The sequence below is a fragment of the Anolis sagrei genome, chromosome 5, assembly GCF_037176765.1.
Source record: "Anolis sagrei isolate rAnoSag1 chromosome 5, rAnoSag1.mat, whole genome shotgun sequence".
Classification (NCBI taxonomy): Eukaryota; Metazoa; Chordata; class Lepidosauria; order Squamata; family Dactyloidae; genus Anolis; species Anolis sagrei.
Window position 1 is genome coordinate 51,508,416 of NC_090025.1, and position 16,761 is coordinate 51,525,176.

At 37.2% G+C, this 16,761-nt stretch overlaps 1 protein-coding gene across 5 annotated transcripts in view; it reads left to right on the forward strand.

Annotated features, from left to right (window-relative positions):
• Window positions 1–16,761, forward strand: part of TMEM131L (transmembrane 131 like) — a 92,602-nt gene that overhangs the window by 57,616 nt on the left and 18,225 nt on the right. For all 5 annotated transcript variants that reach the window (XM_060778819.2, XM_060778821.2, XM_060778818.2 and 2 more), the window contains 12 exons: window positions 63–171; window positions 1,892–1,991; window positions 3,556–3,709; window positions 5,668–5,838; window positions 6,352–6,421; window positions 7,181–7,298; window positions 8,788–8,926; window positions 9,233–9,342; window positions 10,674–10,749; window positions 11,057–11,199; window positions 13,490–13,632; window positions 14,236–14,422. In XM_060778819.2, the coding sequence (XP_060634802.2) occupies window positions 63–171; window positions 1,892–1,991; window positions 3,556–3,709; window positions 5,668–5,838; window positions 6,352–6,421; window positions 7,181–7,298; window positions 8,788–8,926; window positions 9,233–9,342; window positions 10,674–10,749; window positions 11,057–11,199; window positions 13,490–13,632; window positions 14,236–14,422 (1,520 nt within the window). The remainder of the gene's footprint in view (window positions 1–62; window positions 172–1,891; window positions 1,992–3,555; window positions 3,710–5,667; window positions 5,839–6,351; window positions 6,422–7,180; window positions 7,299–8,787; window positions 8,927–9,232; window positions 9,343–10,673; window positions 10,750–11,056; window positions 11,200–13,489; window positions 13,633–14,235; window positions 14,423–16,761) is intronic.

Below are 16,761 nucleotides of genomic sequence, written 5' to 3' on the forward strand. Positions count from 1 at the left end.
TAAGATGAATAGCAGATAAAATAGGAGTAGTGTTATAGTAATGCAATGTGCTTTCTTTGCAGGATGTAAAACACTTGTCACAGGAGGGAAAATTTTCTGTGCTGTTTGAGCCAATATTGTTGCCATCGCTGACCATGAACTTCACAAAAGTTGCTTCAATTTTTTGTAAAGGTATAGAATTTACAAGTGTTCTCACAAAATGAGCTGATCTGAAGTGAACATTATATGAAATAGAAAAAAATTAACTTCCCAGTTTCAATAATCCTTTTGCAAATGTGGGGTGGAGGATGAGCACAAAAATCCTATAGCAAAAGACTTTCTTTATTTACTACTTATTTAAATAAAGAGTATTACTATTGGGTTGCTGTAGGTTTCTGGGCTGTGTGACCATGTTCCAAAAGCATTCTCTCCTGTCATTTCACCCACAGCTACTAAGTACTTGAAGGACTACCTACACCTATAATAATTTGTTCTTGTCCTCGTTCTCCAGTCTTCCCTTGAAATTGGTTAGATTGTTGGGACACTAATGTATCCCAACACGCCTTCTCAGGTGTGATTTCTACTTTTGTGGTTGTCATTATTAGGTGCTCCCTTGAGAAGTCTTTGCCTGGGAAAATGGCCTAAAATTGCTTAAGTAGTAATACTGTTGTAGAAGGCTTTCATAACCGGAATCACTGGGTTGCTCTGAGTTTTCCAGGCTGTATGGCCATGTTGCAGAAGCATTATCTCCTCATGTTTTGCCCACATCTATTGCAGGCACCCTCAGAGGTTGTAAGGTATATTGGAAACTAGACAAGGGAGGTTTATATATCTGTTGAAGGTCCAAGGTGGGAGAAAGAACTCTTGTCTGTTGGAGGCAAGTGTGAATGTTGCATTAACAGTCAAGAGTTCTTCCACCTTGAGCCTTCAACAGATATATAAGCCTCCCTTGTCTAGTTTCCAGTATACTTCACAACCTCTGAGGATGCCTGCCATAGATGCGGGTGAAACGTGAGGAGAGATTGCTTCTGCAACATGGTCATACAGCCCGGAAAACTCACAGCAACCCATTGATTTTGATCATGAAAGCCTTCAACAACAGTATTACTATTTATTTAAGTAATTTTAGGCCATTTTCCCAGGCAAAGTCTTCTCAAGGGGGCACCTAATAATGACAACCACAAAAGTAGAAGTCACATCTGAGAAGGTCCTGTGATCCATCAGTGTCCCATCAATCTAACCCATTTCAAGAGAAGAGAAGAGAAGGAGGACAAGGTAATCCTTCAAGTACCTAGTATCACATTGTCTATTGCCTTCTATCTTGAAATCCATGGTTTTTGTAATGCCTGCAACCATTACAGAGTTCATATCTAGACAAAACTCCTCTAAGTAGTTACATTTCCAAAATACTTTCATAGACATTTGTCTCATAGACATGTCATGAGATCTAGTTTTATGGGTCAAAGCCCATTTAATGGGAGTCATTATTAAAATCTCTTCATTCTTTAATCTTGACACTAAGAGAGTTGTGCAAGTTTAAATTTGTGGTAGTATAATATAAATAGAATTATTATTATTATTATTATTATTATTATTATTAACAGATATTAATACATATTCCACTCACTGTCTTGGAAGTATAAGATTTTCAAAAAGTTTGCCTCCATACATGGTTTCTGTTTCCTGAAGTTTAGGGATAAAGAAATGGAAGGTCTCATCAATTCTCATTTTCCAGGATCTTCTTTTCACTTCTGGACTTTTGCATCCCTGATTCCAAGTACTTTGTCGCAAAATATCAAGTTTAATTTATCTTGAATTGAAGTATGATATGGATTTTCTTTAGCGACTGTTAGAATTTTCAAGCAAAAATCTTAATATATGTTGGAGTAAGATGACTTTTTCCTTGAATCAGGTACATTGTGTGGGAATAGTCATGACAATAATCAGAAGGCAAGTCTGTTGGATAGTACACCCTTACCAAAGGCATGTCTTTCTCATCCAGCGGTGGAAGGGTGAGTTTTCAATGGTAATGCTTAAAATTGATAAGTGAAATCTTAAACATATGGTAGAGCGAGCCTCCCTTTACAAGGGTTCTGGATCTGCAGGTTCAACCAACCATGCATAGAAATCATTTTTGTAGAAAACCAAATATTATGTTTGCCTTCCTCCACAGCCAAGGGTGAAGAAACAGAAGAGTGGGGTGGGAGAAAGAGCAAGAGGCAGGAACAGCAGGGAAGAGTAATTGGAAAGGTTGAGGCTTGTAATTTATTTATTATTTTATTTTATTTTATTCCATAGGTGGAAAATTACTTAAAGGCAGATGACAACAACAGCGGCCACAATAATACTTGGTGTAAAACAGATAAAAAGGACCCAATTTCCATAAAAATAATTACCATATATACTTGAGTATAAGCCAACCCGAATATAAGCCAAGGCACCTAATTTTATCACAAAAAACTGGGAAAACGTATTGACCCGAGTATAAGCCGAGGGTGGGAAATGCAGCAGTTACTGGTAAATTTCAAAATAAAAATAGATACCAATAAAATTACATTAATTGAGGCATCAGTAGGTTAAATGTTTTTGAATATTTACATAAAACTATAATTTAAGATAAGACAGTCCAACTCTGATTAAGCCATTATTCTTAACTTTCTTCAATGTAAATGTGCTTACGTATTCTTCCAATAATAAGAAAAAGAGTAAAATAATAAATGTAATACAAATAATAATAGAGTAAAATAATGTAAATGTAATAATAGAGTGAAATAATAAATGTAATAAAATAATGATAGAGTAAAATAATGTAAATGTAATAATAATAAATAGATCAAAATAATACATATAATAATAATAACAACAACAACAACAATGAGTAAAATGATAAATAACTGACTTGAGTATAAGCCATGGAGGGCTTTTTCAGCCTTAAAAAAGGGCTGAAAAACTCGGCCTATACTCGAGTATATATATGGTAAGAATAGGAAACCCAAAAGCAGGAATTTGCAATGTACTCTTATACAGAAGTCTTTGGAAATAATTTTTAGAGAAGTAAATATATGAACATCTTAAGTTAAACAATGCTTTTAACAATCTAGAAAAAATGTATCCTTCAATTCTCCCCACCCCATTTTTCAGGAAAAGGGAATTTGGAAAGAACTGGGGGGAAGGCACCAGTATTTTCCTGAATAATAATTGGTAGTAGTAGTATATCCCACTTTTTCTTTTTCTGAAGGAGACTCAAAGCACTAACACTAATAATCGTAACTATGATTTTTTCTTCCCCCCCCCCCCCCACAGCCCTCATATTTCTAGCCACAGAGCACTCATAACTCATTCTCACATAGATAAATACTGCATAGAGGAAACAGTTTTATAAGCTGTCTGATGTTTGGATGTCGGACCAAACTGCAATAAATATCTCATAGCATCAAATCCAGTGAAGAAATTAGATTGCACTATTCTTGTCTTACTTTCTCATCAGGGGGATTTTACACATTGTTGTAGACCACAGTCACACTGAACCAAAACAACCGTGTCACAACCTGATAAGGCTCCTTTCTCTATCTGCAGATACCTTGGTATCAATCCATTTGCGACAGTATTCCACATAGAACCACATCGCAGTGTTTCAGCATCTTGGTCTATATGGTTTACAAACAGCTTTGATTTTAGCCTCATCCTAAATGATGTTTATGTTTCAAAAGAAACTGAGGATATTCTAAAGGTAAGTTTTTATTGTAGGTCTTATTGTGTATTTTTAATTACAAGAGCAATAGCCTTTTACTTCTATGTCTTGGGATTTGTATATTCCGTACTAAAAATTAAATTATGCATATATTAATAAAAGTTTAATTCTGTATCTAGTGTGAACTGTGATTATTTTCACAAATCTGCATGCTTTGCATATTTCCGTTGGTTTGTACTAATTTTGTGAAATGAGGATTACTATTCAGAGTGCTAGAATCCTACACTGGCAATGGCAAGGTTTTCCTTTGTTTTCCCTCCTTCAGAAATGTTGCTAGACATTTTTCTTTGTGGCTTTTCATCAGGATGCTGAATTCTGTACTCAATCCCAATTTTAATTTTAACTTTATTCCAAGTAACATTTATGTTCCAAGCATAGTGATGGTACTGAAGAATATAGAAATTTGCCCTTATACATGAATGGGAAGATGGGTTTATTTAGTCTGAATCTAATCTGGGCTGCTCCCAGTGACACCATTAAGTATCTTCAGCATTCATGTCTGCACATATATTTATGGACAGAATTCTATTAGGGGTCTAGTAAGGAGGGGTATAGTACTTCCATATGCAAGATATTTGCAACCATAACAGTGCTAAACAGTGTCCAGGTACAACTCTAAACCTTGACTGAAATCATCACCAGTTGGCCACAGGGATGTTCCTGAACTGCTGTTTCATAGCACTACCATTATGGTTTTTCCTTTCTCTCATTCAGCTTTTAGAAGTTCATGTAGGTATACTGGTGGACCTTTCATAGAATTATAGAGTTGGAAGAGACTTCGTGAGCCATCCAACCCAACTCCCTGCCAAAAAGCAGGAAAATTGCATTCAAAGCACCCCCGACAGATGGCCATCTGGCCTCTGTTTAAAAGCCGCCAAAGAAGGAACTTTCACCACACTCTGAGCAGGGAATTCCACTGCTAAACAACTCTCACAGTCAGGAAGTTTTTCCTAATGTTCAGGTGGAATCTCCTTTCCTGTAGTTTGAAGCCATTGTTCTGCATCCTACTTTCCAGAGCAGCAGAAAACAAGCTTGCTCCCTCCTCCCTGTGACTTCCTCTCACATATTTATACCTGGCCATCATTCTCTTCTGCAGGCTAAATATGCCCAGCTCTTTAAATCACTCCTCATAGGGCTTGTTCTTCTTACTCTTGATCACTTTAGTCGCCCTCCTCTGGACACATTCCAGCTTGTCAACATCTCCCTTCAATTGTGGTACCCAGAATTGGACACAGTGTGATTCCAGGTATGGTCTGACCAAGGCAGAATATAAGAGTAGCGTGACTTCCCTGGATCTAGACACTATACCCCTATTTATACAGGTCAAAATCCCATTGGCGTTTTTAGCCGTTACGTGACATTGTTGGCTCATGTTTAACTTGTTGTCCATGATGACCCCAAAATCTTTTTCACACATACTGCTCTCAAGCCACACGTCCCCCATTCTGTATCTTTGCATGTCATTTTTTCTGTCTAAGTGGAGTATCTTGCATTTGTCTCTGTTGAACTTCATTTTGTTAGTTTTGGCCAATCATCTCTCTAATCTGTTAAGATCACTTTGAATTCTGTTCATGTCTTCTGGAGTATTGACTATCTCCCCCAATTTGATGTCATCTTCAAACTTGATGATCATGCCTTCTAAACTTTTTCATCTAAGTCATTAATAAAGATGTTGAATGCTCCTCTAACTTCATGTAGGACCTTGGCCTTTGTCTATGAAGGGCTACTGATGGGAGAGGGAACATCTGAAATGTTGCATAATCCTATATGCAGAATCCCAATGTGATTCAATGGATTCTCCTTATCTTTTTGCAATACTGGAGATTTAAAATTTTTTAGCGTGTAATGTGTAGCTTAAAAAATCATAACGCAAAATATGTCTGTGTATAGGTATGCTTTATGTGCTGTCAAACTTGATTTGATATTTCTCCCACTAGGTTCTGAACTTCACTGATCCCTTGACTCTACCTCCAGGCTGTTGGAATGTGTTTTCCTTGAAACTTCACAACCAAGAATCTGTTACAAACTTATTTTCCAAAGTTTTTGTGACCACAAATATTGGAATGATATTTGAGATACCCTTACAGATTAATTCTGTTTTGTCCCAGGTACGATGTCAGTCTGCATTGCTGCCTAAATGTATAGTTTGTTTAATAATATTCTTTCTATAGGAGAGTTTTCTCTTTTACTAGTATGAGCTTTCAGGAAAAAATTGTCCATGATATTAAATGGTAGGAAAATTGTGTTCAGTTATTAGACCTATTAATTGGTGCAGATTCACTGAAGCACTGAATCTTACTTACATTGCATTGTTTTCCAGTATGACTAGGGTACAAAGATAAGCTGAAGTGACAGAATGTAAAGGTATTAGTGGGCAGGATCTATCATCTATATGCATTTATCCATAATAGAAGTTGTGTAGTTTGTAAGAAATAGCCATGAGTGCAGGCCTTTTCTCATCATGTCAAGCAGCCTACAGTTAAATTTCCTTAAATTATACATGGACTAGAGAAAGGAAGATTCCATAAGGTTGGAGGATTGACTTGATCCATAATTGCTGCTATTGTAATTATTATTAATTGCAATACTGCTATAACATGGTTTTGATTCATGTTTTTTAGAAGGGAGTTGTTCATTTCGAAGCCATAGCACACCATGATATATACCGTTCCTTGAGAATGTCTGACGCAGGTAAATGAAGAAAATTGTTCATCAATTAGTAGTGCTAATGAATCAAATACAAGGACTGAGAGTATACTAGATTTAAAAAACTTTCATTTTTTCTGAACAGCAGCCTATTCAGAAATTTTCTATCCATATGATACTCAATCTGTTATAGTATAGATGGCAGGGTGGATAAGTTCAATCCCTAGTACTACTACTGTAGTATTAATTTTATTTACTTTATTGCATAGTACTGCAATTTTTTTTTATGTTCTACCTTTTTCTAGCCAGTATTTTCAAAAATTAAAACAGAAAACTAAAATAATGTCTGAGGCAGGTAAATGGAAAAATGTGTATTGCTAATCAATGTGTAATGCTAATAAATAAAATACAAGAATGGAGAGAATACTAGAGCAATAGGGGCACTACTTTAACAGACTCAGGGCCCTTCCACACAGCCATATAACCCAGAATATCAAGGCAGATAATCCACAAAATCTGCTTTGAACTGGATTATCTGAGTTCACACTGCCATATAATCCAGTTCAATGTGGATGTTCTACAGATGTGTGGAAGGGGCCTTGGAAGGATGTAGTTCTGTGTATTAATAACATAGCTATTTGTTAGTTCCAGCTGCTGTTTTTATAAGTTGGTCAGCCTCTTCAGGCTTTGATTTTAGGCTACCATCTCGAAATTTAATTTTGAAACCGGAAGAAGTAGAATCCAAATAGAATAAATTCCAGGGAATATTATGGGTTTCAATAGTATTGAATGTTGTTATTTTAGCAAATCATCTTTGGGAAAAGAGCCTTTCTCTGGACAGTTCTACATGGAATGTGGATTCTGATCTTGCACATGAGCTCCATCAAAAATGGCAAAAAATTAAGCAAAGTGAAATTTGCAGGTTTGTATAAAACTATTTGTGTTCATAATTTTGACAGTGATCATGGTTTGTGTGTGGCAGGATCTTTGGGAATCTTCAGTGAACACACCTTTGCTATTGTGCAAAAGGAGCCTGAAAAAAGATCCTACTTTTATCTCATTTTCTTTACTTTCCTTTTGCCACTAAATAATCCCAAACATTTCAACTTCTATTCTTAACGGAGGCGCTTCTACATTTCTTTCATTTTGGTTGGTCTTTTCGGCACATTTTCTAGTGTGTAATGTGGAAACCAGAAATGTGCCGTATTCGAGGTGTGCTTGCAATATAGCTTTATGTAAGGGCAGTTGACAGTAATTTATTCCCTTTTTTGTGTCCAACATGGAATGTGTCTTTTTCATCAAATAATTTATTTTTGGTCTAAGAACTAAAACATTTTGGCACCATCAGCAAATTTGATCTTGCTACTGCCCACTTCTAACTACAGATCATTTATGAGCAAGTTAAAGCGCTTGTCTTAAAATCTTTAGTCTAGAACTGGACATGTTGTGGTTCCTTACCAGGGTCTTCTGGGTAACAATGGATCATTTGCTATAACCAATAGAGACAAATGGATATGTGCAGTAAAACTTTTAGAAAATGGAAGGGTTTGTAAGACCTTAATTGCAAGAAAGGCACCTGAAGCACTAAATTTTCACCAGCCTTTAGAAGTTCTGATAATTCAGTGCAGATTTTCAACAATAATTGTAGAACATTTATATTTTAAGATTAAGATGTAATTTGGATATTTAAAAACCAAGGAGCAGTCTAAAGTTATTTAAACTATTCCAACAGAAGAATATAATCATTATATTCTTCTGAAGGTTTTTCCTAGTGGATCATCAACTGCTGTAAGTTTTATCTGATGCCTCAAACCTACACCTGTTGATAGACTCTCTAAGCTAGCTGACATTGCCCCCCCCCATATGCAACGGGAAGTTGCTGCTAACGGTGAGAGAAATAAGGTTGAACACTATGAAAGCCATCCACAGCATGTCTATCTGCCTCCTCCCAGTAGACTCAAATAAAGGAGAACCACCACTCCTCTTAACGTTTCCCCAGCAACAGCAAAAGTATCCCTCTGGGCAGCTAAACCAGGACATCCCAAATGGATGACCCCCCACGAGAGTCTGCCTCCAGAGGTAAACCAAGAATGGGCAACTTGGAAGTGGAGTTTACAGATCAAAAGACAATCTGGCAAAATGGCCTAGAAGAATATTTCACCTTGTGAGACTGTGGAGCAGAACAAACAACTCTGCACCTGTATCCTTGCCCACAATGTCCTGCCTCATGCACAGAGGAAGAATTGTTTAAGACTATAATCAATGAGATCACCATTGCCTGTTTTTGGTCTAAAACTATTTAGCCGCTTGTGCTCCCTCTATTTTATCAGTTTTATACTTGTTTATGCAATGCTTTTGACATGAAATAAATAAATAAGTTTTAACAATGTCACCTCTCCTTAACTCAACAGGAAAAATCTTGGTGAGGTCATGCAAGCTGCTGATAAAAAGAACCCTGGAGAAGAGTCATTTGGGTTATCTTTTCCTCACTTGGTTACAGAGTTTGGTCTTACATTGAACTTCAGTGCAGCTGCTCCTATGAATAGCATGGTGAGGCTGTGTATAGACTGGGTATTTAGATGAGATCTCCTTCCCTGACTCTTTCCCTTCCCTGAACCCTCAGTGGTTCTTGGTTTCATTCTTGTTGAAAAATAAAAATCAATTTTTACATTCCTTCTGAATTTAAAAAGAATTCACTTTAAGAGACTTGTGATGGTCATATCTGTCAAATGAAGACTCATATTTAATTTTGTTGAGAAATTTCTTTCACTGTAACATGCAGAATTTGGAGTTTCTGTAAGGGAGGTGAAGTTCTAAAACATGGAGCATTGATTTTGTTGTGTTTGGACTATTTAGGTGAAATACTTTACACTAAGAAACCCTTCACCTTTCCCAGTGATGTTGCAACTCCTGCCTCTGTCTTTCTATCCTGATCCTCGAGCCCCACTGACTCTTCTCAGCAAATGGTAATGACCATTCAAAAATGGCACTTTTCCTTTATAATCAGGATGGTATAATATATGTTTGTCAAAGTAAATTAGCATGTTTCTCTTCCTAGTTTTAGTTGGACTATGCATCATCATTATCTTCTTCATCATCATTTTGGTTGGGAGAAAATTGCATAGATTTCTTTCCATTTCCTGCTTACTTACTCTCTTAGTCAGTCTCAGAGCAGCAGCCATTTCAACTCATATTCAATCAGTGCTTTGATGGAATATGTGAAAAGGTGTTTATTAATTTGCTCCTACAATGTATTTAAATATAACAGAACCTCTATTAAGTAATTTGACTGTCTCTTGGCATCTTTGTTTTTAATTAAGAAGTATAGCATTCAGGTGAGTTATTTTGGCAAAATTATGCCATAACCTTTTAGCAAAATGTGAATCTCCATAACCATTTGGGAAATGGGATTCATAACCTTTTTGGAAACCCACTGGTTGAAGGAAAAGCATGACCTTGTTGAAAGTCGCAATTTCTTGAAAAGTGATGTTCATCAGCATTCATGCAAGGCAACTAGGTCTCTCAGCTGTTACGCTGATGTTCTTAGGTATGTCTTTGAACTGCCAGGGACAAAGACATGCCAATGCATAAAAAACATAGGTATACAGCAGAGTCTCCTTTAGTTGCCCCCAAAACATCTACTCTCCCTTAAAATATATTTGCATTTAAATTATGCTCTCAAGAGACAAAATAAACAGTCTTCTTCAAAAGTAACAGAGTTGATTTACTCACAAAACTTCATATATACAGCATACAGCAACATTTCTTATGAATCCAGTTACAATATGACCTTAGGTAGTTTCTCTGTGTAGGTAACACAAAGCATCTTCCTTAGAAACAATAGTCCATAGTCCAGTGGAGTCTTTAAGCATGCATCTTACTGAACTGTCTAAACTGTATAACTGTACCCACTGTTTCTGATGTAAGCACACACTTCTCTACAGAGCTTTTCAAAGCATCCACAGATCTAAAAATGGAGTCTTAGTCCTGAACATGTCTAGACCACATCACATGGTCTGCAGCACCTCGCACAACAAAGGTAAAATTGCAAACCAATACACACATACAATACAGTAAGCAATTACATACATATCAAACAACTAGTGGAGATTTGAGAAGGTTGCTGTTTCCAACAAATTATGTGCAAGAAGTGTATGGCAAATAGATTAAAATCTTACAACAATACATCCAGAATGAATCAGTAAACATTAATTTTTACAAAACTGTCTCTTAACCTAATGCATTGAATAACTATTTTAAATGGAATAAACATTATATTTTATCCTGGTTTGTACAGGTTTGATGGAAGTGTGCCGTCTATTAATTTTACAACTACTGAATTTAGATTGACAGAAGAAGCAGCAGCTCATAGGGTAAGCCATGTCATGCATTAGTTTTGTTGATATTTTTATCTCTAAAAAAAGTGATAATAAGTATATCTGCATTGAGTAATAACAGAAATCTCCTACAGCTTGTAGCAAATACTTTTGTTCAATAAAGGAGTTGGCAATTTAACTTTTATTTACATTTCATATTATTAAATCAAAAACCGATTTGACTTATTTAGAACTACATGGTTGATTTTTTTCTGAAATAATTTTGATCCCCAACACACATTCATCACTTCTATCTTAAATTTTTTTAATGTCCAAAAATGTTTTTTTTATTATTTTTTTACAGGGAGCACTGCAAGACGATCATGGTTATATCAGATCTAGTTCTGAAATGCTCAATTTGAAATTGCAGCCTTTGGAAACTAAGCGAGTGGGTGTAGTTTTTACACCTCTCGATTACAAAAGAGTGACTTCTGTTATATTGGTGAGGTAGGTTTCCTGAATTTTTGTGAAGGCGGTGGGTCATAATCTTCTAAGGCTTATTGTATGTTTCTTCTGATACATAAGGGGTTCACTTCTGAAAATGGTCTTACTAAATTCACTATGCGCTGCATCTTAAGAAACATATCCATGAAAAGCTCAAGGTAAAATAAACATCAGTTAGTCTTAAAGAAACTGCTAGATTATATTTTCTTCCCCCTACACCTTTTTTCTTGCAAATGTGATCTACACCTTGCATGTAAAGAACTTATTCCCTCTGTAATGATTTGTCAATGTGGGACACTAAAAACATGAAACCAAGTGGAAAAGCATAAAAAAATGATTGAAATGGGGCAACATTTGAGTGACAGAAAATACTTTGTGACATAGACTGGAGAGCCTTCCACACAGCCATATAACCCAGAATATCAAGGCAGAAAATCCCACAATATCTGATTTGAACTGGATTATCCGAGTCCACACTGTCATATATCCCGGTTCAAAGCAGAAAATGTGGGATTTCATTCAGCTGTGTGGAAGGGGCCTGGGGAGGTTCCTCTTACTACATAAAGTACATGGAACACTAAAATTCAGAATTTGGTTCCTTCACTTCAGTTGAAATCTGCTCTTAATTCCATTCAGTTGTAAGGTTCTCTGAACTCACAAAATACGGCATATCTTCTTTGTCAAAATCCCAAAATTTCATATCACCAGCAGGGGGACATAATGTTGCTAAAACAAAGGTATCACCAATACATAAAACTCATCACTTTCATTTTTCTGTATAGTGAAGGGTTTGACACTTCAGTTGTAATTGCAGTTTAACCTTGATTAACTAGAGTTAATTATTTTTGTTTATCCAAATGGCAGCGTCAATAATACGTTTTCTTTTTGACTTCTCCAGTAGCCCCCCCCCCCCCAAAAATCGACATAGCAAGAAACCCATATATTTCATGTAATATTAGATATGAATTTAAGATCAAACTACCTTTTAAAGATTCCTACAGAGTTCTTACCTTTAAGAAGGCAACTGGTTTTTATTCCTTGAATAAGAAGTTTTACCCCTTTGCCAGCCTGCTGTAATCTTGAATTTCTGTATCTAGTTTCCATTATCGAAAAGGATTTGTCAAAATTAACTAATAATTTCTGAAGATTGCAGATGAAAATACCTTAATGTAGATCAGAACAAATGAGGAAGGAAGAAGGTGCAGCCTTGTACCCTCAGACTGGGACTCCAGATTCAGCTCAAATGCTAGCAATTTGTAAATATACATGCTCTCACTCAAAACTATTAAGAAAGATAGTACTTAGATAGCTATCTTTATTCTCAAAAAAGCCTAGCACGCTACCAAAGATAAAGGTAAATGTTTCCCTTTGACATTAAGTCTAGTCAAGTCCAACTTTGGGTGGTGGTGCTCATCTCCATTTCTAAGTCAAAGAGCCGGTGTTTTCCATGGACATCTCTAAGGTCATGTGGTTGGCATGACTGCATGGGGTGCCATTACCTTCCCGCCATAGCAGTACCCACTGATCTATTCACATTTGCATGTTTTTGAACTGCTAGATTGGCAGAAGCTGGACCTAACAATGGGAGCTCACTCCGCTCGCTGGATTCAAACCAGCAACCTTCCAGTCAGCAAGTTCAGCAGCTTAGCAGTTTATCCCACTGCACCACTTGGGGCTCCCAGAGCTAGGTGTTAAATTGTACCAATGCAGGGAAAATTGAGGAAGAGGGGGTTTTCTACTACATGTGACTCTCTCACGCTATTGGATACTGTTGGGCTAAATCTAATCTTCTAAATAACAGGAGATTCACCACTGTGTTGCCAACCTAGATATAAGAGATATGTGTAGAACAGGAACGCCTCTTACCCTTCTGTTCCCTACATGGCAGCAGAACACAAAAGCTCTATTAAATCAAGGCCTGAGAAAGAATAGCAATAGGACTTTCTGAAAGTTGTTTTTCTGAGTAGATAAGAATTAAAGGTCTCCCTCAATAAAGTGGTCTCCTATAAATTTTCTTGCCGTTACTGATCCAATAATTGGTCTTTGGGACTTCCATCCATGCTGTTTAATGGAGTGGGAACAATGCATCAAATTTCCAATGATAGGTAACGCACTGCCCAACATATGGTAGGGTAGAAATAACCCACATAGAAGGTTGAGTCGCTTTAGCAATGCATAAAGCTGTATTGCTTTTCCTACCGATGCGTTCATCTTGATTAGTAGTATGAGATGTTTGGCAGCTGACTTGCCTTTTCTGAAATTTAGTTGTAAAGGCCTCCTTACTTCGTTTCAGGAATAATTTGACTGTTCTGGATGTGGTTTATGTTGAAGGCGTTGGAGCCAGAGAACTATTGAAAGTAGGGGGAAGGTTGCCAGGGGCAGGAGGATCTCTTCGGTTTAAGGTGCCAGAGTCAACCCTCATGGACTGCAGGCAACGTGAGTGATAACTTGTTTAACAGGAAGGATGGAAGAAGGTGTGCATGATCAAAAATATGTGTATGCTAATGGGCATTTCCAGTTGTCCTCAAAATACAGTCAGGATTCTCATAGAAAATGATTTCCCACTATAGTGTTGTGTATGCTAGCATACAACCATATTTCCTGCTGTGAATACTTGAAATAATGGAATTGTTCTAATCATCACATTAATAAGGTATTCCAATTCAGATACAGTCAGCTTTCTGAAACCACAGATTTTACATGTACAGATTCAACATCCATGACTTGAAAATATTTCTCCTCCCATAAAAGAAATTTCCCTTATACAAAATTGCAATTTTGTATAAGGGTCACTGTTTTACTACACCATTGTATACAGGGGAACTTAAGTATTTAATTCCAACACACAGGAGAAATTTTGCATGAGAAGAAATATTGCACATCATCCTATTGTTCCCCACCCCTCTGCCATGATACATAAAAATGCATTTTAATACAGTTGTGGAGAAGTCACTATCAATCTGTACTTCAAGATAGCATCAAATGAATAAATGATTAAAAACAAATAAATGTTGGTTCTGGTTTGTTTCCTTTTTTCAGAACTGAAAGATGGAAAGCAAATATTATCTATCACAAAGACCTTTAAGGTTGAAAATATTGGTTATCTTCCTGTTACCATAACCTCTATGAAGATTAATGGTTATAGTTGTCAAGGATATGGGTTCGAAGTACTTGACTGTCGTGACTTCTTTCTGGCACAAAATGCTTCCCGGGAAATTAGCATTGTGTAAGTATTTGCCTCTTTTTACAAACAAAATCAAAATAACTCATTGTAGAATTCAATTAATCTTCATAGCAAGCAGGACACTTGTTCCTTTCTGTGATTTCCACTTTCATCAAATAATATTTTTCCAGTCAAGAATTTTGAAATGCTACTTTAAAGGCTTGGTTAAACCAGGTATGGGAAAACCAAGGTCCTGGAGCCAGATGTGGCCCCTTGGGCTCTTTTTACAGGTCCTCTTTCCTCTCACAATCCTATTTTTCCTTCTCTCTTTCCATCCTCCTTCCCTCCCTGCCTCCCTACCTTACCTCCTTCTTTCTCCCTCCCTGCTTCCTTCCCTTCCACTCTTTCATCCTTCCTTCCATCTTTTCTCCCTATTTCCCTATCTCCCTCTTTCTCCTTCCTTCCTTCCTTCCTTCCTTCCTTCCTTCCTTCCCTTTCTTCTCTCCTTCCTTCCTCCCTCTCTTCCCTCCCTCCCTCTTTCTCCCTCCCTGCATTCCCTTCCACCCTTTCATCCTTCCTTCTCACTTACCTTCCTCCTTCCCTTTCTTCTTTCCATTGTTATCTTCCTCCCTTCCTTCCTTCTCTTTTTCCTTTCCTTCCTTCCTTCCTTCCTTCCTTCCTTCCTTCCTTCCTTCCTTCCTTCCCTTTTCTGTCTCCTTCCATCCTTCCATTCCTCCCTTTCGTCTCTCTTTCCTTCCTCTTTCCCATCCTTCCTTTCATAACCGGGAAGCCAGTCCTCTTAGCAGGGAGTGCTAGCATGCGGCCCCCGTTAGAAAGTTTGCACAAACTAAGGGGAAGAGGGGAAAAATGGTATAATAATAATTATAAAGAAATACAATATGTGTCAGTGGATAAAAGGCGTGTGATAGAGTTATATGTAGCATAAGTTGTAATGGAAATTTAAAAATAATGATGAGAAATATGATTAAAGATGTTTGTGATGTTTTTTAAAAAAATAAACTTATAATCCTTAATAGTTTCTTTTAAAAAAAAGTTTGCCCATGCCTGGTTTAAACTGTCTGCACTATGTGGTATTATTCTTTACCTACTGTCAAGGAATTATTTGCCTCATTGGCAGCAGTGCTCAAAATTCTTGAGTTTTTTTGCCAATGTGTTCCCCAGAGAAAGATATGCTGTAGAAGGGCTCTACCAAGGGTAAGTTTCAGAGGGGGCAGTTACAAAATAGAAGGAAAAATATTTTTATTTACTGGGTAATGTGCTGAAAAACTAAAGTTTGCTAGTCCTTGCTGCAAACTTTACTTGGGAACACCATTCATATTTAACACCACTAACAGCATCTTTATGCTATCAGAAAGGTTTAATGATCAAGCTAGGAATTGTAGCTATATTTCAATGAACATCATTGTACATGAAGCAAAAGTAATTATTTTTCTATCAAGAGAGATGATGTAGTATAAGTAGATAGTGCAGCTACTGCCAAATCTTTGTTATATGAGATATTCCACACTTCACATGCTGACTGGCAGCTGAACCTCTTATTTGTCACAGCTGTCTCTCAATTGATCCTCCTTCTCATCAGGGAACTAAAGATTTCCACTCCTCTTTCAAGCTCGATGCACTGAATGTTTTAATATTACATCATCTCTCTCCACCAAACATGCTTTTTTGCTACACCTACAAGGGTGCAGCCCTCAAGGTGTTGGTCTTAGGACAAGACAAAAGGAATTATTATGCTCTTCATGTTGCTTTGACCAGGAAGCACCCCTTCCAGCACTCTTCAGATCAGCTGGGAAAGGATTTCTCAGCAGGAGAGTTTCATATCTCTCACATTATTTAAAGATGAGTCACAGGGACTTTTGCTTACAGAAGGAGCAAAAAATAAGTGTTTTCAGGATGGTGGAGTAATCCAGCTACTGAGATGAAGTGACAAGTGCTGTGGCAACAACTATTGGCCACAGCAACTGGTTTGAAACCACATAGAAAATGTGGAAGTCAGTCAATCACCTTGTTAAAGGTGTTCCAGTACTGGGTTGCTGTGAGTTTTCTGGGCTGTATGGCCATGTTCCAGAAGCACATCTATGGCAGGCATCCTCAGAGGCCTCTGTCTTGACCTTTGTAAGGTCACAACCTCTGAGGATGCCTGCCATAGATGTGGGTGAAACATCAGGAGATAATACAGCCCAGAAAACTAACAGCAACCTATTGATTCCGGCCATGAAAGCCTTTGAGAACACATTGTTCCAGTATTTCTTCCAATGCTTTAAGGCAAGGATCCACAAACTTTTTAAACAATGGGCCAGGTCACAGTCCCTCAAACTGTTGGATGGCCGGATTGTCATTTGAAAAAAACACGAATGAATTCCTATGCACACTGCATATAT